This window comes from Lynx rufus, unplaced genomic scaffold (assembly GCF_022079265.1).
Source record: "Lynx rufus isolate CCGP_SWC_20201006 ecotype Redwood Valley unplaced genomic scaffold, mLynRuf1.p SCAF_12, whole genome shotgun sequence".
NCBI classification, from domain to species: Eukaryota; Metazoa; Chordata; class Mammalia; order Carnivora; family Felidae; genus Lynx; species Lynx rufus.
In genome coordinates, this window is record NW_025814826.1 from 46340131 (window position 1) to 46357254 (window position 17124).

A 17124-nucleotide genomic window follows, 5' to 3' on the forward strand; every position below is an offset into this window, starting at 1 on the left:
ATGCCATCTCATCTGGGCCAGATATGCTACAACTGAAGTTAAAATCTTTTGTTATCTTCCATTACTTGGTAACACATGGAGTTTGGAATCCCACTGTAACTAATACCAACTATTTAAATCAATACCAACTACAAAAACTGTCACTAGCAATAATTAAACATCAATAGGAAATTATATATATTAAGCTGCTATTTATTACAGTAAGAAGGCCATGTGTTATCCTCATATTAAAGAAGAAATTAAGGCCCAGAGATGCTCATTTATTAAATCAGTTATTAAATCAGGCGATCTCATGGATCACCTCCATGAGAAATACCATGTAAGCTGGGCTCCTTAAACTATCCCAAGGCAGCTACAAGAAACAACATTAATACAGCTTGTTATCACCAATGTATACACCATAAGCTAAGAAATCATGGTCAGAAAGTTTTTTCAAAAAGAACATGGATTTCAATAAGCCCTGGGACCTGAAGGGAAAGGAACAAAAGTCCAGGATGTCTGCAAGATTATCTAAATCTTAAAAGCATCCTGAGAAGTCAGGCTTAGATCTGCCTACCCTAAGGAAAGTAAACTACCTTACTTAGGAATACCTACCAACACTCCTCTCAATTCTCTTTAACATTCCTCCTGTTTTCTTCAGTGTTGATTCCCCAATGTCTTAAGTCTGTGTGACTGGTTGGCTAAAGACTGCCTTTTTCCAAACAAGAATATTTACTAAGTTGACTTCTTTTAGCTACAAATTATCTCCTCAAATATGACAGATTATTGGGGCGCCTGGGTGGCTCAGCCGGTTAAGCGTTTGGACTTCCGCTCAGGTCATGATCTCACGGTTTGTCGGTTCGAGCCCCATGTCGGGCTCTGTGCTGACAGCTCAGAGCCTGGAGCCTGCTTTAGATTGTGTGTCTCCCTCTCTCTCTGCCCCTCCCCTGCTCATGCTCTCAAAAGTAAACATTAAAAATGTATATATATATAAGACAGATTATTAAATCTAAAGATTCCAATATATTAGCTTTCTTGTGCATTTTAAAGTTTTAAGTCTGTAAGAGACCCAAGTTTTAGAAAATACACTTCCTGATGCTTGAGCAGGAACACTAGATTCATTATATTGTGAACACTGTATTTCTATTTCCCCTTATCCTGACATTCATCAAGTCACATAATCTATATGTATATGAGCTTCCTCATTTGTAAAACAGGGATAATAATGGTTCCCAAATCAGAGTTGTTACAGGGCTTCAATGCTGTAATATAAAGTACTTTAAATAGTACCTGGCACATAAGAGCAAACATCTACTGAGTCCTTACAACGTATGAAGTAGTTGTAATAATGGAAAGCAAAATGCATCAAAGATGCCAATTTGTGATATGGGTCCAAGCTCTAGAATAAATTCACTGTATGCTCTTGAAAAGCCACTCAGTTTCTATGAGTGACTAAATCATATGTATAATCCAGCTAATCCTGGTTCTATCAGCTCCTGGAGTTCCTAAAATATAATAATGTATGTCAAATTTTTTATCTACTATAAAAAGCTATTGCTTTCTATTAGGAACACCTTACTTGCCAAAGCAAAAATACAACTAAGTGGTCAAAATGTCAGACTGCACACTTAATTTAATCTCATTCAGAGTGTGTGTTTGGTCTCACTTTAAAAATAATGCTGGGGCGCCTGGGTGGCTCAGTCGGTTAAGCGTCTAACTTCAGCTCAAGTCAGGATCTCACAGTTCGTGAGTTTGAGCCCCGCATTGGGCTCTGTGCTGACAGCTCAGAGCCTGGAGCCTGTTTCAGATTCTGTGTCTCCCTTTCTCTGCCTCTTTCGCGCTCAGGCTCTGTTTCTCTCTGTCTCTCAAAAATGAATAAACGTTAAAAAAAAAAATTTTTTTTAAATAATGCTAACAAGACTGCTTATCTGGTTTTCCATCGTAGCAAATGAGAAGCTGGAAATAAAAAGGGTAAAAGCCATACAAGTTTAACAACAAAAACAAAACCAAAAAAAAAAAAAATGCAGCCAATTAGAAAGATAAATTACTCAAGGCACCTAAAATTCAAAACCAGGGGACATCACAGAAATAAACACATGTGAATACCCATAGGGATTCTGGAGGACTACTGTCCAGTATGGGGCAATAAATTATGTTTTTAATGATACTACTAAGTCATCAAAACATGGCTAAGTGATACAAGCCACATTCACTATTCTGACTAAAGAGTCAGAAATTTACGTAATACACTGCAAAAAGATTTATAATTAAAATGTCTAAAATGTAAACGTTTTGGTGCTTGAAAGACTTTCAAGTTATCTGGCTGAAATATATACATAAAAAGCAACTTATTTATTCTTTACTGAAGTCAGAAAACTGAAAGAAGAAGCCAAGAGCCACACAATTTTTGGGGGGTCAAACTGTGTTTTACTTGAGCCATGGACTTTAGACAAGAGCTTCCATTTCATAGTTTAACAAACTGTTATCTAGTCTTTATAACTTCATGTAGTCTCCCACACACACACACACAACATACAGACATACATGTCATAGCACAGTACAAGCCCTTTACAAATTTGAATTATTCATTTCAGTTCACATGGCACTTCCACCAACATTTTCTCATTAGATCTGAATCACCACCAGGTAAGTAAGGCAGATAACATCAACCCTTAAAGCTGTTGTGAGAATCAGACATAGTCTCACCAAACCTTCCTTCACAGGGTCTTGTAAATAGCAGGTGCTCAAAAAACATTAGAGATTTTTCTTACAGGTAAGACACTGATGCTTAAAAAGAGGAAGAAATATGGGCAAGTTTATAAAGTTCACTGGTCTCACTCCCGTGTTTCTCACCAACACACCATTAATCTCTACAAAGTATTTACTGACCCAGTTTCCTCATGATTCATTTTCAAGAAAATTTCTTATACCACAGAACTGTATTAATCCACTCACAATATCTGAGTGCTTTCTATGGGTCGGTCACTGTTCTAGACACTTGTAAATATTGCAGTGAATAAGCCTGACATTGGTCCTGCTCTCCAGAAGCTGGTATTTTAGTGTATTTTTTTAGTGTGAGAAGACAAACAAGCAACAAATAAATAAGAGACTTTCAACAGTAACAAGGGCCTAAAAGTCAGATAAAAGGGTCAATGAACTGATGTAGCCTCTTTAGAGTAGTCAGAAAGTACCTGTGAGGTAATATCTGAGCTGACACCTGAATGACAAAGGATACAGAACTCTTACTTTTTCATTTACTAGTAACATCCTCTACCTTACTTCCAATAAAAGAGAAATGAGGTAGCCAACAACTTTAAATAAGGTAACTTTTTGCATAAAACAGAAAAACAAAATTTGAAAGGAAGTAAATTTCAGTGGTAATCACTTTTAAGCACCAGAACTATGAAAAGTACAAGTATTTTACAATTTTACCTTCAAATGATCATCTCAGTGAGAAAGGAAAAATAAACAATAAACTATCAATTAACAGTCTATGCTCACGTGCCAGGATGAGAGATACAAACTGTCATAAAAAGTTCAGATAAAGGAAGAGATCAATGTGAACCAGAACAATACTTTTCAAACATTAAGATTCTATACAGTAGATCAAGAAGGGGCCCTGAGATTCTGAAATACTGTATTTCTGCATTTCTAACAAGGTACCAGGTAAGCCCAATTCCACTGGTCTTGCTGGCCCATGGAAAGATTCAAACTGGTCTGGGGGAACAAGGTAGCTTTTACAGGAAAAGTTCAACAGGAACAATTAGTTTGATCTTTTCTAGGAACAATGAGATCACCTGACTGCAATAAAAATCCACTCTTCCATTCCCGGAGGATTCACTTAGCACCAACTCTGTGCAGGGTACAGTAAAAGTCAAATTGACAAGTCTAATGGAACGGATGATTAAAAGATTCTTGAGAGATATCATTTCACACAAGGAAAATAAGCCATCTATAACTGTCCATTATCAGTCAGATGAGGACAATTACATCACATTCATACAATGAGATGTTCTATAGTAATGGAAATGAATTACTGTCACTTAGTCTAGAATGGACTAATCTCAAAAACAATGTGAGATATACATATATATGACTCAGGACATGGGAGAACATGTACTATGATTTAATTCATATTTCATTCATTTTATTAATATACACAGGCAAAACTAAACAGATTATTTAGGAATACTCTATGGTGAAGCTATAAAGAAAACACAATCACTGAAACAAAGTTCACAACAGTGATTACAGGATGCAAAGAAGGGATGGGAGGAAAGGATGAAATAAGGGAATAGGCTTCAAGGATTTTCGTAATGTCCTATTTCTCACATTGAATGGCAGGTAACTGGATGTTTATTTTGTGATTATTTAAATTGTGTATTATAAGCACTATTTTTCACGTATGATATATTTTGATATTTATTATAGTTCTTTGCTAATGCTATCAATGATTTTTCTGAAAACTGAATCAGGGAATTAGTAGTAGTAGAGATTCTAACAACAGTAAGTTGAAGCAAAAATGGAAAAATACAACTATAGACAATTCTTTAACCATTGACTTCAAGAGGGAAAAAAGTGGGGACTAAGAATGGAGTGCAGACTGTTAAATGAAAAAGAGACAGAACTGAGCATTTTAATACAGGAGAGTCCTGACAACATTTACATGTTAAGGGGAAGGTAATATTAAAGATACAGAAGATTTGATGAAACAGGAGCAAAGGAAGGGAAGGAAGGGTTCAATACAAGAAGAAAAATTGGTCTTGTCCATTAACAAAATGCCAAGAACAAATGTGATTAAACATGAGGTCAATCATAGTCCTGTGTGGCTGGAATGTACACTTACTAAGAGGCTTGGAAAATTAACCTGAACACAAAGCAAGGGCAACATCACTGAAAACATTTCAGGAAGGAAGCTAACAAGATCTAAACTTTCACATTAAGTGAATGTTTTAATGAAAGTACGAAAGATGGACTGAAGAGGACTAGGAGAACAACTCGAGATACCACTAAAATAATCTGTAAAAGGTATCAGAACATGAACTAGGAATAGTATAAGAATAAAATGAAATATTGTATTCATTCATTCATTCATCCTGTCTATGTTGGTTAAAAGGTTCTGTATTGAGAATATACCACATAAACACAGTCCCTAGCCTGCCCTCAGTAGCTTACATTTCTGTGGGGGAGACAAGAAAGCAAACAAGACAGTTACAGGCAGTGGAAAATGCTATGAAACAGAGTGGTGTGATGGAGGATGATGCGGAGGGAACATTTGACAGGGTTGGTAGGTAAGACCTTTCTTAAAAAGGGGCATTTAAGTCAACAACCTAAAGGAACAAAAGAAGCCACCAAGTAGGAAGAAACACTTGAAGTATTTCAGGAAGAGAAAACAATGAACTAAAATGTCACTGTGAATGCAGCCTAGAAAAAAGAATGAGGGGAGCTTGGAGAAAGACACAAGAATAGCAGGACCTTGAAGGATGTGGTAAGAAGTCTGTATTTTATTGCAGGTGAATGTGGTTGATGGCATATAGATGAGAAGCAAATGAATTTGATATATTTTGGAGATGGAACCAACAGGACGTGCTGAGACTGAATGCTGGCGGTTGGGGGGAGAACAAATATAGGTTAATGCCGAAGTTTTCCGATTTGTTCAAATGGGTAGATGGTAATCCCATTTACTAATATGGGAGAGACTGAGGTAAGACCAAGGAGGGGGAGAGGGTAAGGAACGGGAGATAGCAATAATCTTATTTTGGACAAGTTAAATTTGAGATGCCTATAAAATAGCCAAAAGCGATGTCAAGCAGGCAGTAAGGTATTCAAGCGTGGCATTCAAAAACCAAGTCTGGCAAAAATTATAAATCAGAATACAAGTAATATTTAAAGCCACAAGAAAGGAACTTAAGGAGTGTCTACTACTGTAACTTTTTGTAACACAGGTAATAATTAAGCAACTACGATGAAATGGTAACTTACAATGTCCCAGAGACTGTTCTAGTTATTGACACATTTTTCGGCCAATTTTAATCCTCAAAACAACTAAAATGAGGAAAATAAGTATAAAGAGGTTAACTTGGCCAATATTATTCAGCTAATTTTGGAGGTAAGACTCAAACCCAAGCAGTCTGGCTCCAGCAGTGTGCTATTACCTACTTTGTTACACTATCTCAGGCATAGACCTGATAGAATGATGCCTAAACCCAAATCCTGAGGAACTCCAACATTCACAGATGAAGAAAGGAGACGCCAACACAAAAGATGTTCATTCCCACTGCATGGTTTCAGGTAAACGCTGAGCCACAAACTCAGAAGTGTCTACAAAGTAAATCTCCACTTAGCAAGTTACAGATGTCAGGTCCCAGCAGGGAAGCAATGGAGTTTACTTTATCTTCCAAAAGCCCTAGATTCCTAGATCCTTCTGGACACCTCCTTCACCTATTTGTCTCCCCGAAGAGTCCTTCTCCAAATCCAAGCATCTCAAGACCTCAAAGATCTGTCACACTCACCCCTAGTTTCTATTCCCTATCTCAGACCTCAACTCCCCCGATGGATGGCAGAGAAAGCTGTCGCGCCTCCCAACAAAAAGTAAAGACGAAAGAGAAAGGTCCAAGGGGAAAACCTTGTCCCAGTCTCACCAGGCCCAGTGGCGAGGCTGCCAAGCAGCACGTCGGGCAGGACTGGACTAAGAACTGAGCTGCCCACGTGGGCCTGGGGAAACGGAACCCCACTCACCAAGCCATCTATCTGCACTTGTTTCACGGCCGAATCTCCGGACCCGCCTTTGCTTTTGCCTTTCCCCGCCGGGCCGGTGGTGGAGCTGGAAGAAGCGGCGGCGGAGCCGGTGCCTTCCTTGCGGGACGCCATCTTTCCAGACAGACAGGAAAAAAGAGAAACGTGAGTGACCGGAAGCGGAAGTACGAGCTTTACGTGACGTCATGCACAGTCCGGGGCTCGAGGGGCGGAGCTGAGAGGAAAAACTGGAGTGGGGCTCCGCCTCCCTTTTCCTTTTCCAGCCTCACCTCCTTCGCCGAAGTAATCCTGTGCGCATGTGCGCTATGTGTTTGAGGCTTTTTCTTTCTCTTTGAATGCTGTGAGACAGAAGTAGACTTTTTAGAATATTTTGCACCTTATGTTTAGTCAGTGTCCATTAGTCAAGTAAGTTGATCATAACAGCATTTTATTTCACATTTTATGTAGCGTCTCGCCTAATCATTTTTTTTTAATGTTTTTATTTATTTTTTAGACAGAGAGAGACAGAGCATGAGCAGGTGAGGGGCAGAGAGCGAGGGAGACACAGAATCTGAAGCAGGCTCCAGGCTCTGAGCTGTCAGCACAAAGCCCGATGCGGGGCTGGAACTCACAGACCGCGAGATCATTACCTGAGCTGAAGTCGGACGCCTAACCGACTGAGCCACCCAGGCGCCCCTCACTTTTCATTTTTATTAATCCCCACTCCCGATCTTGAAAACTATGAAGAGCTGTACTAAGTCCCATCACACGTGCTTGGAAGCTGAGACATGATTTGTCCAACGTCATTCTGTTAATTAGTGGCAAGCTGGTATTGCTATTTGTCTTATGTAATTTTAGATAGCAGTCTCTAACCACTTAGATTATGCAGAAATTAATTAAAACATGGGAACTTTGATCAGAATTATCAGAACTGATAGCCCTTTGCTGCTATGTAAATCATACAGGATTTACATGAGTAATGTACAAATAAGTTATTTTTATGTACAGTGTTCCAGGATGATGTAGAACATACTCCTTAAAAATCATGTTGACCTAGGGGAGCCTGGGTGGCTTAGTCGGTTAAGCGGCCGACTTCAGCTCAGGTCATGATCTCGCAGTCCGTGAGTTCGAGCCCTGTGTCGGGCTCTGTGCTGACCGCTCAGAGCCTGGAGCCTGTTTCAGATTGTATCTCCCTCTCTTTGACCCTCCCCTGTTCATGCTCTGTCTCTCCCTGTCTCAAAAATAAATAAAAACGTTAAAAAAGTTTTTTTTTAAAATCATGTTGACCTATAACATAGTTCTCTGAAATATAGAACTCAAGTCTTTAAAATAATACTTGACAGCTGTCAAAAATCATTTTATATAAGGAATTTAAGACATTTTATGCTTCAAACTTTGCCTATTGCTTATTTTTCAAATGTTTACTCATTCCATAGATGTCTATGCAGAACTGATGATTCCCAAAATTTTTTTCCCCTAGATCTCTCAACTGAAGTCAACACCAGCATGCACATCTGCCTATGCAACACCTCCACTATATGTTCAACATGCACCTGCAACTTAACCTACCCACAGCTCCAAACACTGCCTCCCCTCCTTGGTCTTCCCCATCTGATTTAACGACAGCTCGATTCTTCCAGTTGATTAGACCAAAAGCCTTGGAGTCATCTCTGACTTCTCTGTTTCCCTCACACCCCTACAGCCAACCCTAGCTCAGAACTATACAGAAAAGGGAATTCTAAAAAGTATGATTCCAGCTTAGCTAAGTTGATATAGTACAAACCCACCACAGTCCACCCAACTATAGACTGTCTAAAAGAAACTCATTTCAAATATAATGATATAGGCATATTGAAAGTAAAATGATGGAAAAAATATATCACTCAAACATTAAGCAAAAGAAAACAGGAGTGACTATATTAAAATCAAATAAAGGAGAATTTGGAGCAAAGAAAATAACCAGAGACAGAAGGAGACATATAATGATAAAATGGCCAATCACCAATAACACATAGCAATTCTAATTGTGTATTCCCTAGCAACAAAGCTGAGGTTACATAAAGAAAAAAATTCCTAGAACTCAAAGGACAAATAGACAAATACACACTCATACTTAGAGACATCAAGTCCCCTCTCTCAACAATTGATGGAAAAACTAGAGAAAACTAGCTAGAATATAAAGGAACTCAGCAATACCATCAACAGGATCTAATCAACATTTATAAAACATTCCACCCAACAACAGAATACACATTCATTTTGTTCTTTCCAAATGCCCATGGAACATATAAACCATATCCTGAACCATGAACAAAACTTGAAAAATTTAAAAGAATTGAAATCACACAGAGTATGTTTTCCAACCACAATGGATTCAAACTAGAAGTCAAAACAAAAAGGTAACAGAAAATTTTCCAAATACAGTACTTGGAAACTAAACAACACGCTTCTAATAACCCATGGATCAAAGAGGAAGTCTTGAGGGAACTTTAAAAACACACACACATTGAACTGAATGAATATGAAAATGTAAAATGTCAAAATCTGTGAGACACAGCTACATCAGTGCTCAGAGAAAAGTTTATAGCTAAATGCATACATTCTGAAAGAGGAAATATCTCAAATCGATAACGAAAGCTCCCTCCTCAAGATACTAGAAAAATAAGAGCAAAATAAACCTAAAGCCTGCAGAAAATATTAAATAACAGATTGCAGCAGAACACAGGCTATTCTGTACTGATCACCCAAAGAAGGTTGGTCGCAATCATTAAGTTGTGTTTCTGCCCACACCCTGCCAAAAGCAGTTTGATATTGTGAGTATTAAGTTATTGTGGCTATTCATTTACCAGAGAAAATAAATTTACCCTGTATCCCTAGCAATACGTTCTTCATTCTTTCTGTCAAAGGAACTAAAGTTTTTAGCATACTTCTATATTTGCTGGAAATATTTCAAATTTAGTCAGAAGCAAAAAGAGAGAGGATGGTGAGGGCCTTCCAAAGCAAGCTGTGGACTGTGCCCATGGGTGACTACCACCTAGGGACAGGAAGCAAAGAATAGCCTGTCATACCTGAATGAAAAAATGAAAAAATAAACAGTCTGACTGGTTCTGCCTTTGTGGCATAGTAACTCTACCCACTAGGAAAACACAGCCCAGTGAATGTCAGACTGTGACTAGTCCGTGCCTCAGAACCAGCCAGTGTTGGAGCTGCTTTCCCTCACTTGGCAAAGGCTTTCTTAAATCCCTTTCAATGTGTGAAATGACAGTCAAGACACCAAAGATGAGTCAAAGGATTTTTTTAAATGACACTTTATTCCTATTTGGTATACAGAGGAGCCAAAACATTTTTTAAAATGTAAATATATTCCTATTCAGTTGGTGCCTGCTTCCAGACCTCTATGGAAAGAAGCTTCCTTTGATCATCTGACAAGTCTTGGGTTCTGAGTTGAGCAGTGCCCTTGGTCACGGAGTAGATAGGCAGAGAGCGGGCTCTGTGTCTGCGCCAGCTCGGGGCTCACAGATAACCTCTATAGGACCAACCTAGCTTTTGTTCTAGCTTTGGTGTGAAGGAAGAGGGTAGAAAGTAATCTGATCTTTCTATTTACTGCCCCTCTCAGAAGTAACTGTATATTCATGATGCACAGCTCAGGGGTTGTCCTCTTCTAGTGTCCATTAGAAACAAAGAAGCAAGGAAAATTTCAGGCAAAGCTTTCAGCCAAGAATTCTGTAAAGAATGTATGTTCTTACCTCTTCTGTATACATTATTTTCTAGGAAAGAAGCACAGAGATCTTTTTTCCCTTGGGAAGAAGATGTGATTATGTGATGGTTATGAGATCTCCAAAAATATCACATTAGCCCTTCCTTCTTTCAGGAGTCACAAGTAACAGAATGGAGAGAAACAGAGGGGCCTACCCTCCAACGACACTCATGAGGAAGGGATCAGAAACTCCCTATTCTACAGAAATGGGAGGAAAGGGAAGTTTCTACCCCTCCACAAGAGACTATATGGTGCCATTATAATTAACAAGCCAGGTCTACAATACAAAAATTAGATGTAAGCAAAGCCAGAAAAGACAACATATAAATATTACAATATTTATATTATAATATAAACATGATAATATATTTGTATTATATATTATATAAAGTATATAATATAAAAATATATTTATATAATATATTATATAAAAAACAACATATAAATATTATAAATAAATAGGGAAAAACTAAAGTTCTGGATTAAGCTAGTATATGTTTAGAAGTCCACAAATATTCATTAGGCCAGAGAAAATCATCGGGCTTAAAACACAAAACACTTTGCTTAATATTTAACTAGAGTGGAGAAGATGCCTTTGGGAGATGTTGAAAGCAGCTAATAGCAACAGGTACTTCCACATCCCAGCCTCTTCATGGTGTTGTCCAGGATAAAATAAGAACATATGCAGAACATCTTAAATTTCTTTAAAGCAAGGTATTATACAGGTAATGCTATCATTTTTCCTTTTATTTATTTATTTTTTAAAGTAAGCTCTACACCCAACATGGGGCTCAAATTCACAACTCTGAGACCAAGAGTCACATGCTCCACCGACTGAGCCAGTCAGGTGCCCGTGTCATTTTTCTTTTAAAATACATTTTTGGGGGGCCTGAATTTAACAAATAAACCTCAGTTAGGTCACTTGGGGCTGCAAGTAACAAAAAACAAGTACACACCAAAAAACAATTTAATTATTTTAAACAAGAAGGAAATGTACTCTATCATGTAAGTAAATGTCTGGGTTGGGAGTACATATTCCAAATAAAGTAGCATAGAGTCTCCAGTTCCATGTCATTATGATTCTCTTGACTCTGGCTTCTGACATGTTTTAGTTGTGTCCACAGACTGGCTACCTATAAACTCAAAACTGCTGCCAGTAGCAATGGACACAATGCACTTCATTTTTTTTAATGTTTATTGCAAGATAAAGAAAACCTCTCCCCAACCAAGGGGGTAGAAATTTCTCTCTCTCTCTCTCTCTCTCTCTCTCTCTCTCTCTCTCTCTTTTTAATGTTTATATTTTGGGGAGAGAGAGACAGAGCACGAGCAGGGGAGGAGCAGAGAGAGAGGGAGACACAGAATCCAAAACAGGCTCTACACTCTGAGCTATTAGCACAGAGCCTGACGCGGGGCTCAAACTCACCAACCCTGAGAGCATGACCTGAGCCGAAGTTGGACACTCAACTGACTGAGGCAACCAGGCGCCCCCCAAAAAAGGTCTTTCTCTTTAGTCTTATTGGAATCAATTTAAATCATATGCTTCCTTCTGTGTACATGTGGAATGAAACTGTGAGCCTATTGTTTGAAGAGCTAAGTGATTTGTTCAGTACTATGAAAGGAACAATAGAAAGGGTAAAGAGAGAGCCAATAAAAAGAAAATAATATTCATTTATACATAAGACCCAGCATGTGGGCATTTTCTGTATGTTTGCTAGAATAATAATTTTAGAAACAACATTTGACTTTCTCATCTCAGTATTTTGATTTATGAATTACCAACTAATATTAAAACAAAGTGATCTAGTATTGAAAACATTTGCACGGATTCTAAGAGTGACTTTTACTTTGTATAATATCATGTAATTAATACCTTGTATTGATGTGATTTAATTATAAATATGAGACTTTGAAATAATATTCTACTGCATTATTGAAAGTCTGTTTAATTTCTTGCCACCAGTAGTTCAATTTCTGCTGTGAAGTCCTCCTGCTGCTTAAAAATATATACCAAAGCATGAGCAAAATGGTTGTCTTCAGCATTTTGTTTAATGTAAATAAATCGTGTTTTTAGAAAATCCTTTTAATGCCATAATCTGACGTAATTTTTGATCTTTAAACTCCTTTAAGTAACAGTAATAATATTTGTTTACCTAGAGTAATTTTACAAGGATTCATTAATCTAAAATGCTTTGATAAGTTAAAATGAAAGACCCTGTACGATACAAACTTCTCTACCACTTTCAGTTATGATTTAATTAAATTTCAAATGGCAGTTTGTTATGCATCAAAGTAAAACAGTTTGCACATTGCTGCCACTTTTTAACTTTTCCTCCTCTCTACCAGTTTTTGGTTTTACCACTTTCATTACAATCATTAAACATTTTATAGTAACATCCCAATGTAGAGCACTATTCAGATCTGTTAACGGTTAAAAGTTGAAAATTCCTTTCAATTTAATTCACATGGCAATATGTGTTCTCTGTATGATTTCATTCAAAGAGACTATTTATTATAGCAAGCAAATTTGCTAGTCTAATTTTATGGCCATCTGATAACCAATGGTGGATACTTCCTGATTACTGTCTGGTTTAAAAATATCCTTGACAAACAGAAATCCCTTGAAACTTTTTCCTAAGAGACAGTTTCTTTATTGTCATTTACCCTGGAGGGAGAGCTCACTGGTACTAGCTGGGCCAACAGACAGAAATCCTGCTTGCTTGCTTTCATTGACAAGTACGTTGACATTAACATTTCCTTGGTATTTCTTGCCCAAGCAGTTGGGGTTCTTCATATTTAACTAACTTTATTCAACAGGAGATTCATCCCACTGACATATCCAGTTCAAATCAAATTGTTTATACTTTCAAAAGAAACAAATGTCAAGATAGCTTTTATAGCAAGTAAAAAGGATTTAATTTATTTTACTTTGGAAAAAGAGTCTACCTTTTACAAAAAATATGAAACTGAGGTTTTGAACCTGTTCAAAGAAAGGGTAATTGTATTGGCAAACACTAAGCAACATCAAAGTTTCATCAAAGACATCTGTCAAAAGAAAATTCTGGCAAGTAGTTTTAACTCTATCAGTTAGGAGTGGGTTCGGCTGCATATAAAAGAAACTGAATGTGCCATTGTAGGTTCACCCTCAGGTAAAAAAACCAACCAACCAACCAAACAACAACAACAACAACAACAACAAAAACATTCTGGTGAGTGGTGTTGGTAATGAGGGAGGCTGTGTATGTGTAGAGGCTGGAGGTATATGGGGAATCTCTGTATCTTCTTTTTAATTTTGTTGTAATCCTACTGCTGCTTTAAAATAAATAAAGTCTCAAAAGTGGGGAAAAAACTTAAAATAATATTTTTTAAACCAAGGTAAAAGTTTGTTTTTCTTCTCATGTAAAACAAGTCCAGACATAGAAAGTCTAGATTTGGAAATGACACAGATTCCTTCCTTTATCTGCTTTCCAGCTTAGCACATAGCCTCCATCCTCCAGGTTACCTCATGGACTAAAATAGGCGTCTAGTGTTCCATTCATCACATCCAAATTCCAGAGAGTAGGAAGGAAGAAAGTGGAAAAAAACAAAAGTGCCAATTGCTGAGCCAAGTTGGTGTCTTTTAAACAGCCTTCCCAGAAGGTCTTTGTAACATTTATACTTATGTAGCCTTGGCTAGAACTTAACCATATGACTATACTTAGCTACACAGAAGGCTGGGAAATAGATTCTTTTCCATGGGCACATTAATGTCCAGAATAAAATCAAATTTCTATTACTAAAAAAAAGAGAGAGAGAGAGAGAAGAGATATTGAATGACGATTCACAGTCTGTGCCACATCATGTTATATGTGATGATTTTGTGGGGAATGTCAGTCAGCCATTAAAAATAATAAATGAGAACTATGCCAATTGACTTGGGGTGTAGAGGCAGGAAGAATTTCCACAAGGATTGTTGGGTGAGAAACGCAAAATGTATAGAAGTGACAAAATGTGATGCCATTTTTGAATAACATAAGTAGCAAAAATCTCTCCATGTATGTATGCAAATGATGTATAAAGTATATGAATATGGGAAATGGCTGAAGGACAGCAGGTTGTTAGTGCGTTATCTGAGCAAGGAGAGAAGGGATGAATATCTTTGTGTTGTTCCATTGTTGCACTTGTTATAAAAGGCATTTTTGTACTTTGAAAAACATAAAAAATGTTTTAAAAGGAGGAGAGGCCTCTGGATCCAACCTTCAAAACACTGCCTGCCTGCCTGCCATGTATGAAAATTCACAGTAAGCAAGTCCAGGATGGAGTCTATCATAGGGGATCCTACTGAAGGACTTAGTAGGCCCTCAATACAAACCAGTTTACCTAAGTTGTTTTAAATGATTTATTTAGGGAAATTACCTATTTGGAGCATATGTTAGCTACATAATGTTAGAATATTGTATTCTTTTTGAACTAGTGGGTGTTAACAAATGTTTATAAATATTTAAATATGATTGTAAGGCAGAATAATTTCACAATAGAAATCTCTGTGAATTATCTGGAATACTAACATTTATGAAATTAAACAAAATAACCTTTATGAATTGTATTTAATGTTTACCTATTTAATTCCATTTAGGCCATGAATCTTTCATGAAAAAGTCTTGTTTGGGAATTAGTCACACCTTGCAAAAATAAATCATTCTGTCAACTTGGCTTCATCAAAATTTCATGAAGAAAAAGCTTCAAAATCATGTACAACAAATCGCACTATAAATTATATTTGATCCAGACATAATAAAGAATATGAAGAGCATGAAATAAATAAAGAAAAATAAATTAATTCCCTACCTGAGCTGAATGGCTATTTGGCATGGAAAATGTCCAGTAAAGTGACCTAAGAAAAGAGCTAGCAGCCAGCAATGCTGAGACGTTATTGTTCCAGCACCATAAGGTCAAAATTATTTTCAATGGCTATTAAAATTTTTAGCAAAGATATTATAAGAATAATTTAAGATGATATAAGATAATTTAAGAATCTTTACTAGTTCAACAAATAACGGCAATATTTGTCTTGTGCCTAGGTTGTGCCCAAATATTGATGTTCTAATATTAGGTCATTGACCCTCAGACCAGAAAGTGTTCGGTGAACTACCTACTGAAAATGTCCTATTGGATGAACAGTGATGCTGTACTGCAAACCAACCTTCAGGAACATTAATATGCATAATAATGACTTGGGAAGATTGTAATTAAAGGCAATTCCTTTTTGAATAGTATCCCTATCCTTCAATACTTGTTCAGAATCAGAAATGGGCATTTTAAACAAGCATCCTAAGAGCCTTTTCTGCATATCCCAGGATTATGTTTTGAGAAACACTGCTATAGTAGAAAACTCTGTTTTAAACTTGCTAATCACCATTGTAAACCGTCTTCATGTTTGTGAAATAAGGATCCAGTATGCAAATGGCACTGTCATACACATAGAGTTTGAAAAATAATTATGCTATAGTTTAGTAAGTTAAAAAAAAAATTGAAAAAATAAAAAAAAACACAAAAAACAACTCGGACTCAAAGCCCTAGTCCTGCACCACATTTTTCTCATTAGTTAACCTTAAAAATCAAACCAGTTACTTTAAGCCCGTTATTTCACCAAGAAAAAAGCATGGTTTTATTCAGCAATAGCAAACAATTACAGTACCAGACAAGTGAGATACACCAAAACCATAGGCAAGTCTGGGGAACAAAGAAGAGGTACTGCTCTTTTATAGATGTAATCTAGAGGGAAGGCTGATATAAACAAAACGTCCACTGGAGTAAACTGAAAACCTGAAGTATAGTGGCTTCTCATTGGCTAAGTTGTGACTGTATCTCATTGGCTGGGCTGTTGGTGGGATTGGATAAGAAAAGTCTTCTTTCCTACTGCTGGGGTAGTAAAGTGGTATCCATCTACAAGGTCTGTCTCTTCTTTGTGGGGTCTGTTATTGAATAAGAGTAGTGGGGTGTGAGAGCTCCCTCTACCCAGCTCCCATCTCCATTATAGTGAGGTTTCCCTTTATTAATTATCATAAGTGAAATATGATCCAATGGAATGGTGGTGGTAGATAAATCTGTCAATCTATTTTTTAAAAATATTTTAATTGTTTTTGCAAGGCTGGGGTGGTATAATTTCTGTGGTGGGAGTATAGCTGGGGTAAGGAGTTGGCATACAGAGATAAAGAGGAATCAACCTGGAAAGCAGTGAGCAATTATACTTAAGAACCATGCATCCAATCCCATAATAACATTTTATAGCTTCCAATTCCTAAATTAATTTTCAGTGAAATAAAAGCAGCCATCTAAGTGATGTGCTGGAATCAGGACAGGGCACACATTATAGAAATTCTTAGTTCCAATTCCATAAACCTATATCTTCAAATAAAAACCCCAATGCAAATAATACATCTCCATCACTTTGTACATCAATTTTTCTGTGTTGTTTCTTTCTCTCAATAGTTAGCCAGAACTAGATCTGGGACAGATTCGAGGACCTGGGACAAAAATGCAAAATTCTATTCTCCCCATTCTCTGATTAGCTTGTTCTGAATTGAAGTGGATGCTTGGCGATTAGCTGCTAGGGAACAAAATTTTCTGATTAACTCTTGATTAACGAAGGGTTAGGCTATCTTCTTTCATAAGTT

The 17124-nt window shown here is 37.1% G+C and overlaps 1 protein-coding gene across 1 annotated transcript in view; it reads right to left on the reverse strand.

Annotated features, from left to right (window-relative positions):
- EIF3H (eukaryotic translation initiation factor 3 subunit H) overlaps positions 1-6878 on the reverse strand; it is a 98650-nt gene extending 91772 nt beyond the window's left edge. Inside the window, exon 1 of the mRNA XM_047074124.1 lies at positions 6718-6878. Coding sequence (XP_046930080.1) covers positions 6718-6849 — 132 coding nt within the window. The 5' untranslated portion in view covers positions 6850-6878. The remainder of the gene's footprint in view (positions 1-6717) is intronic.
- Between the last annotated feature and the right edge of the window lie 10246 nt (positions 6879-17124).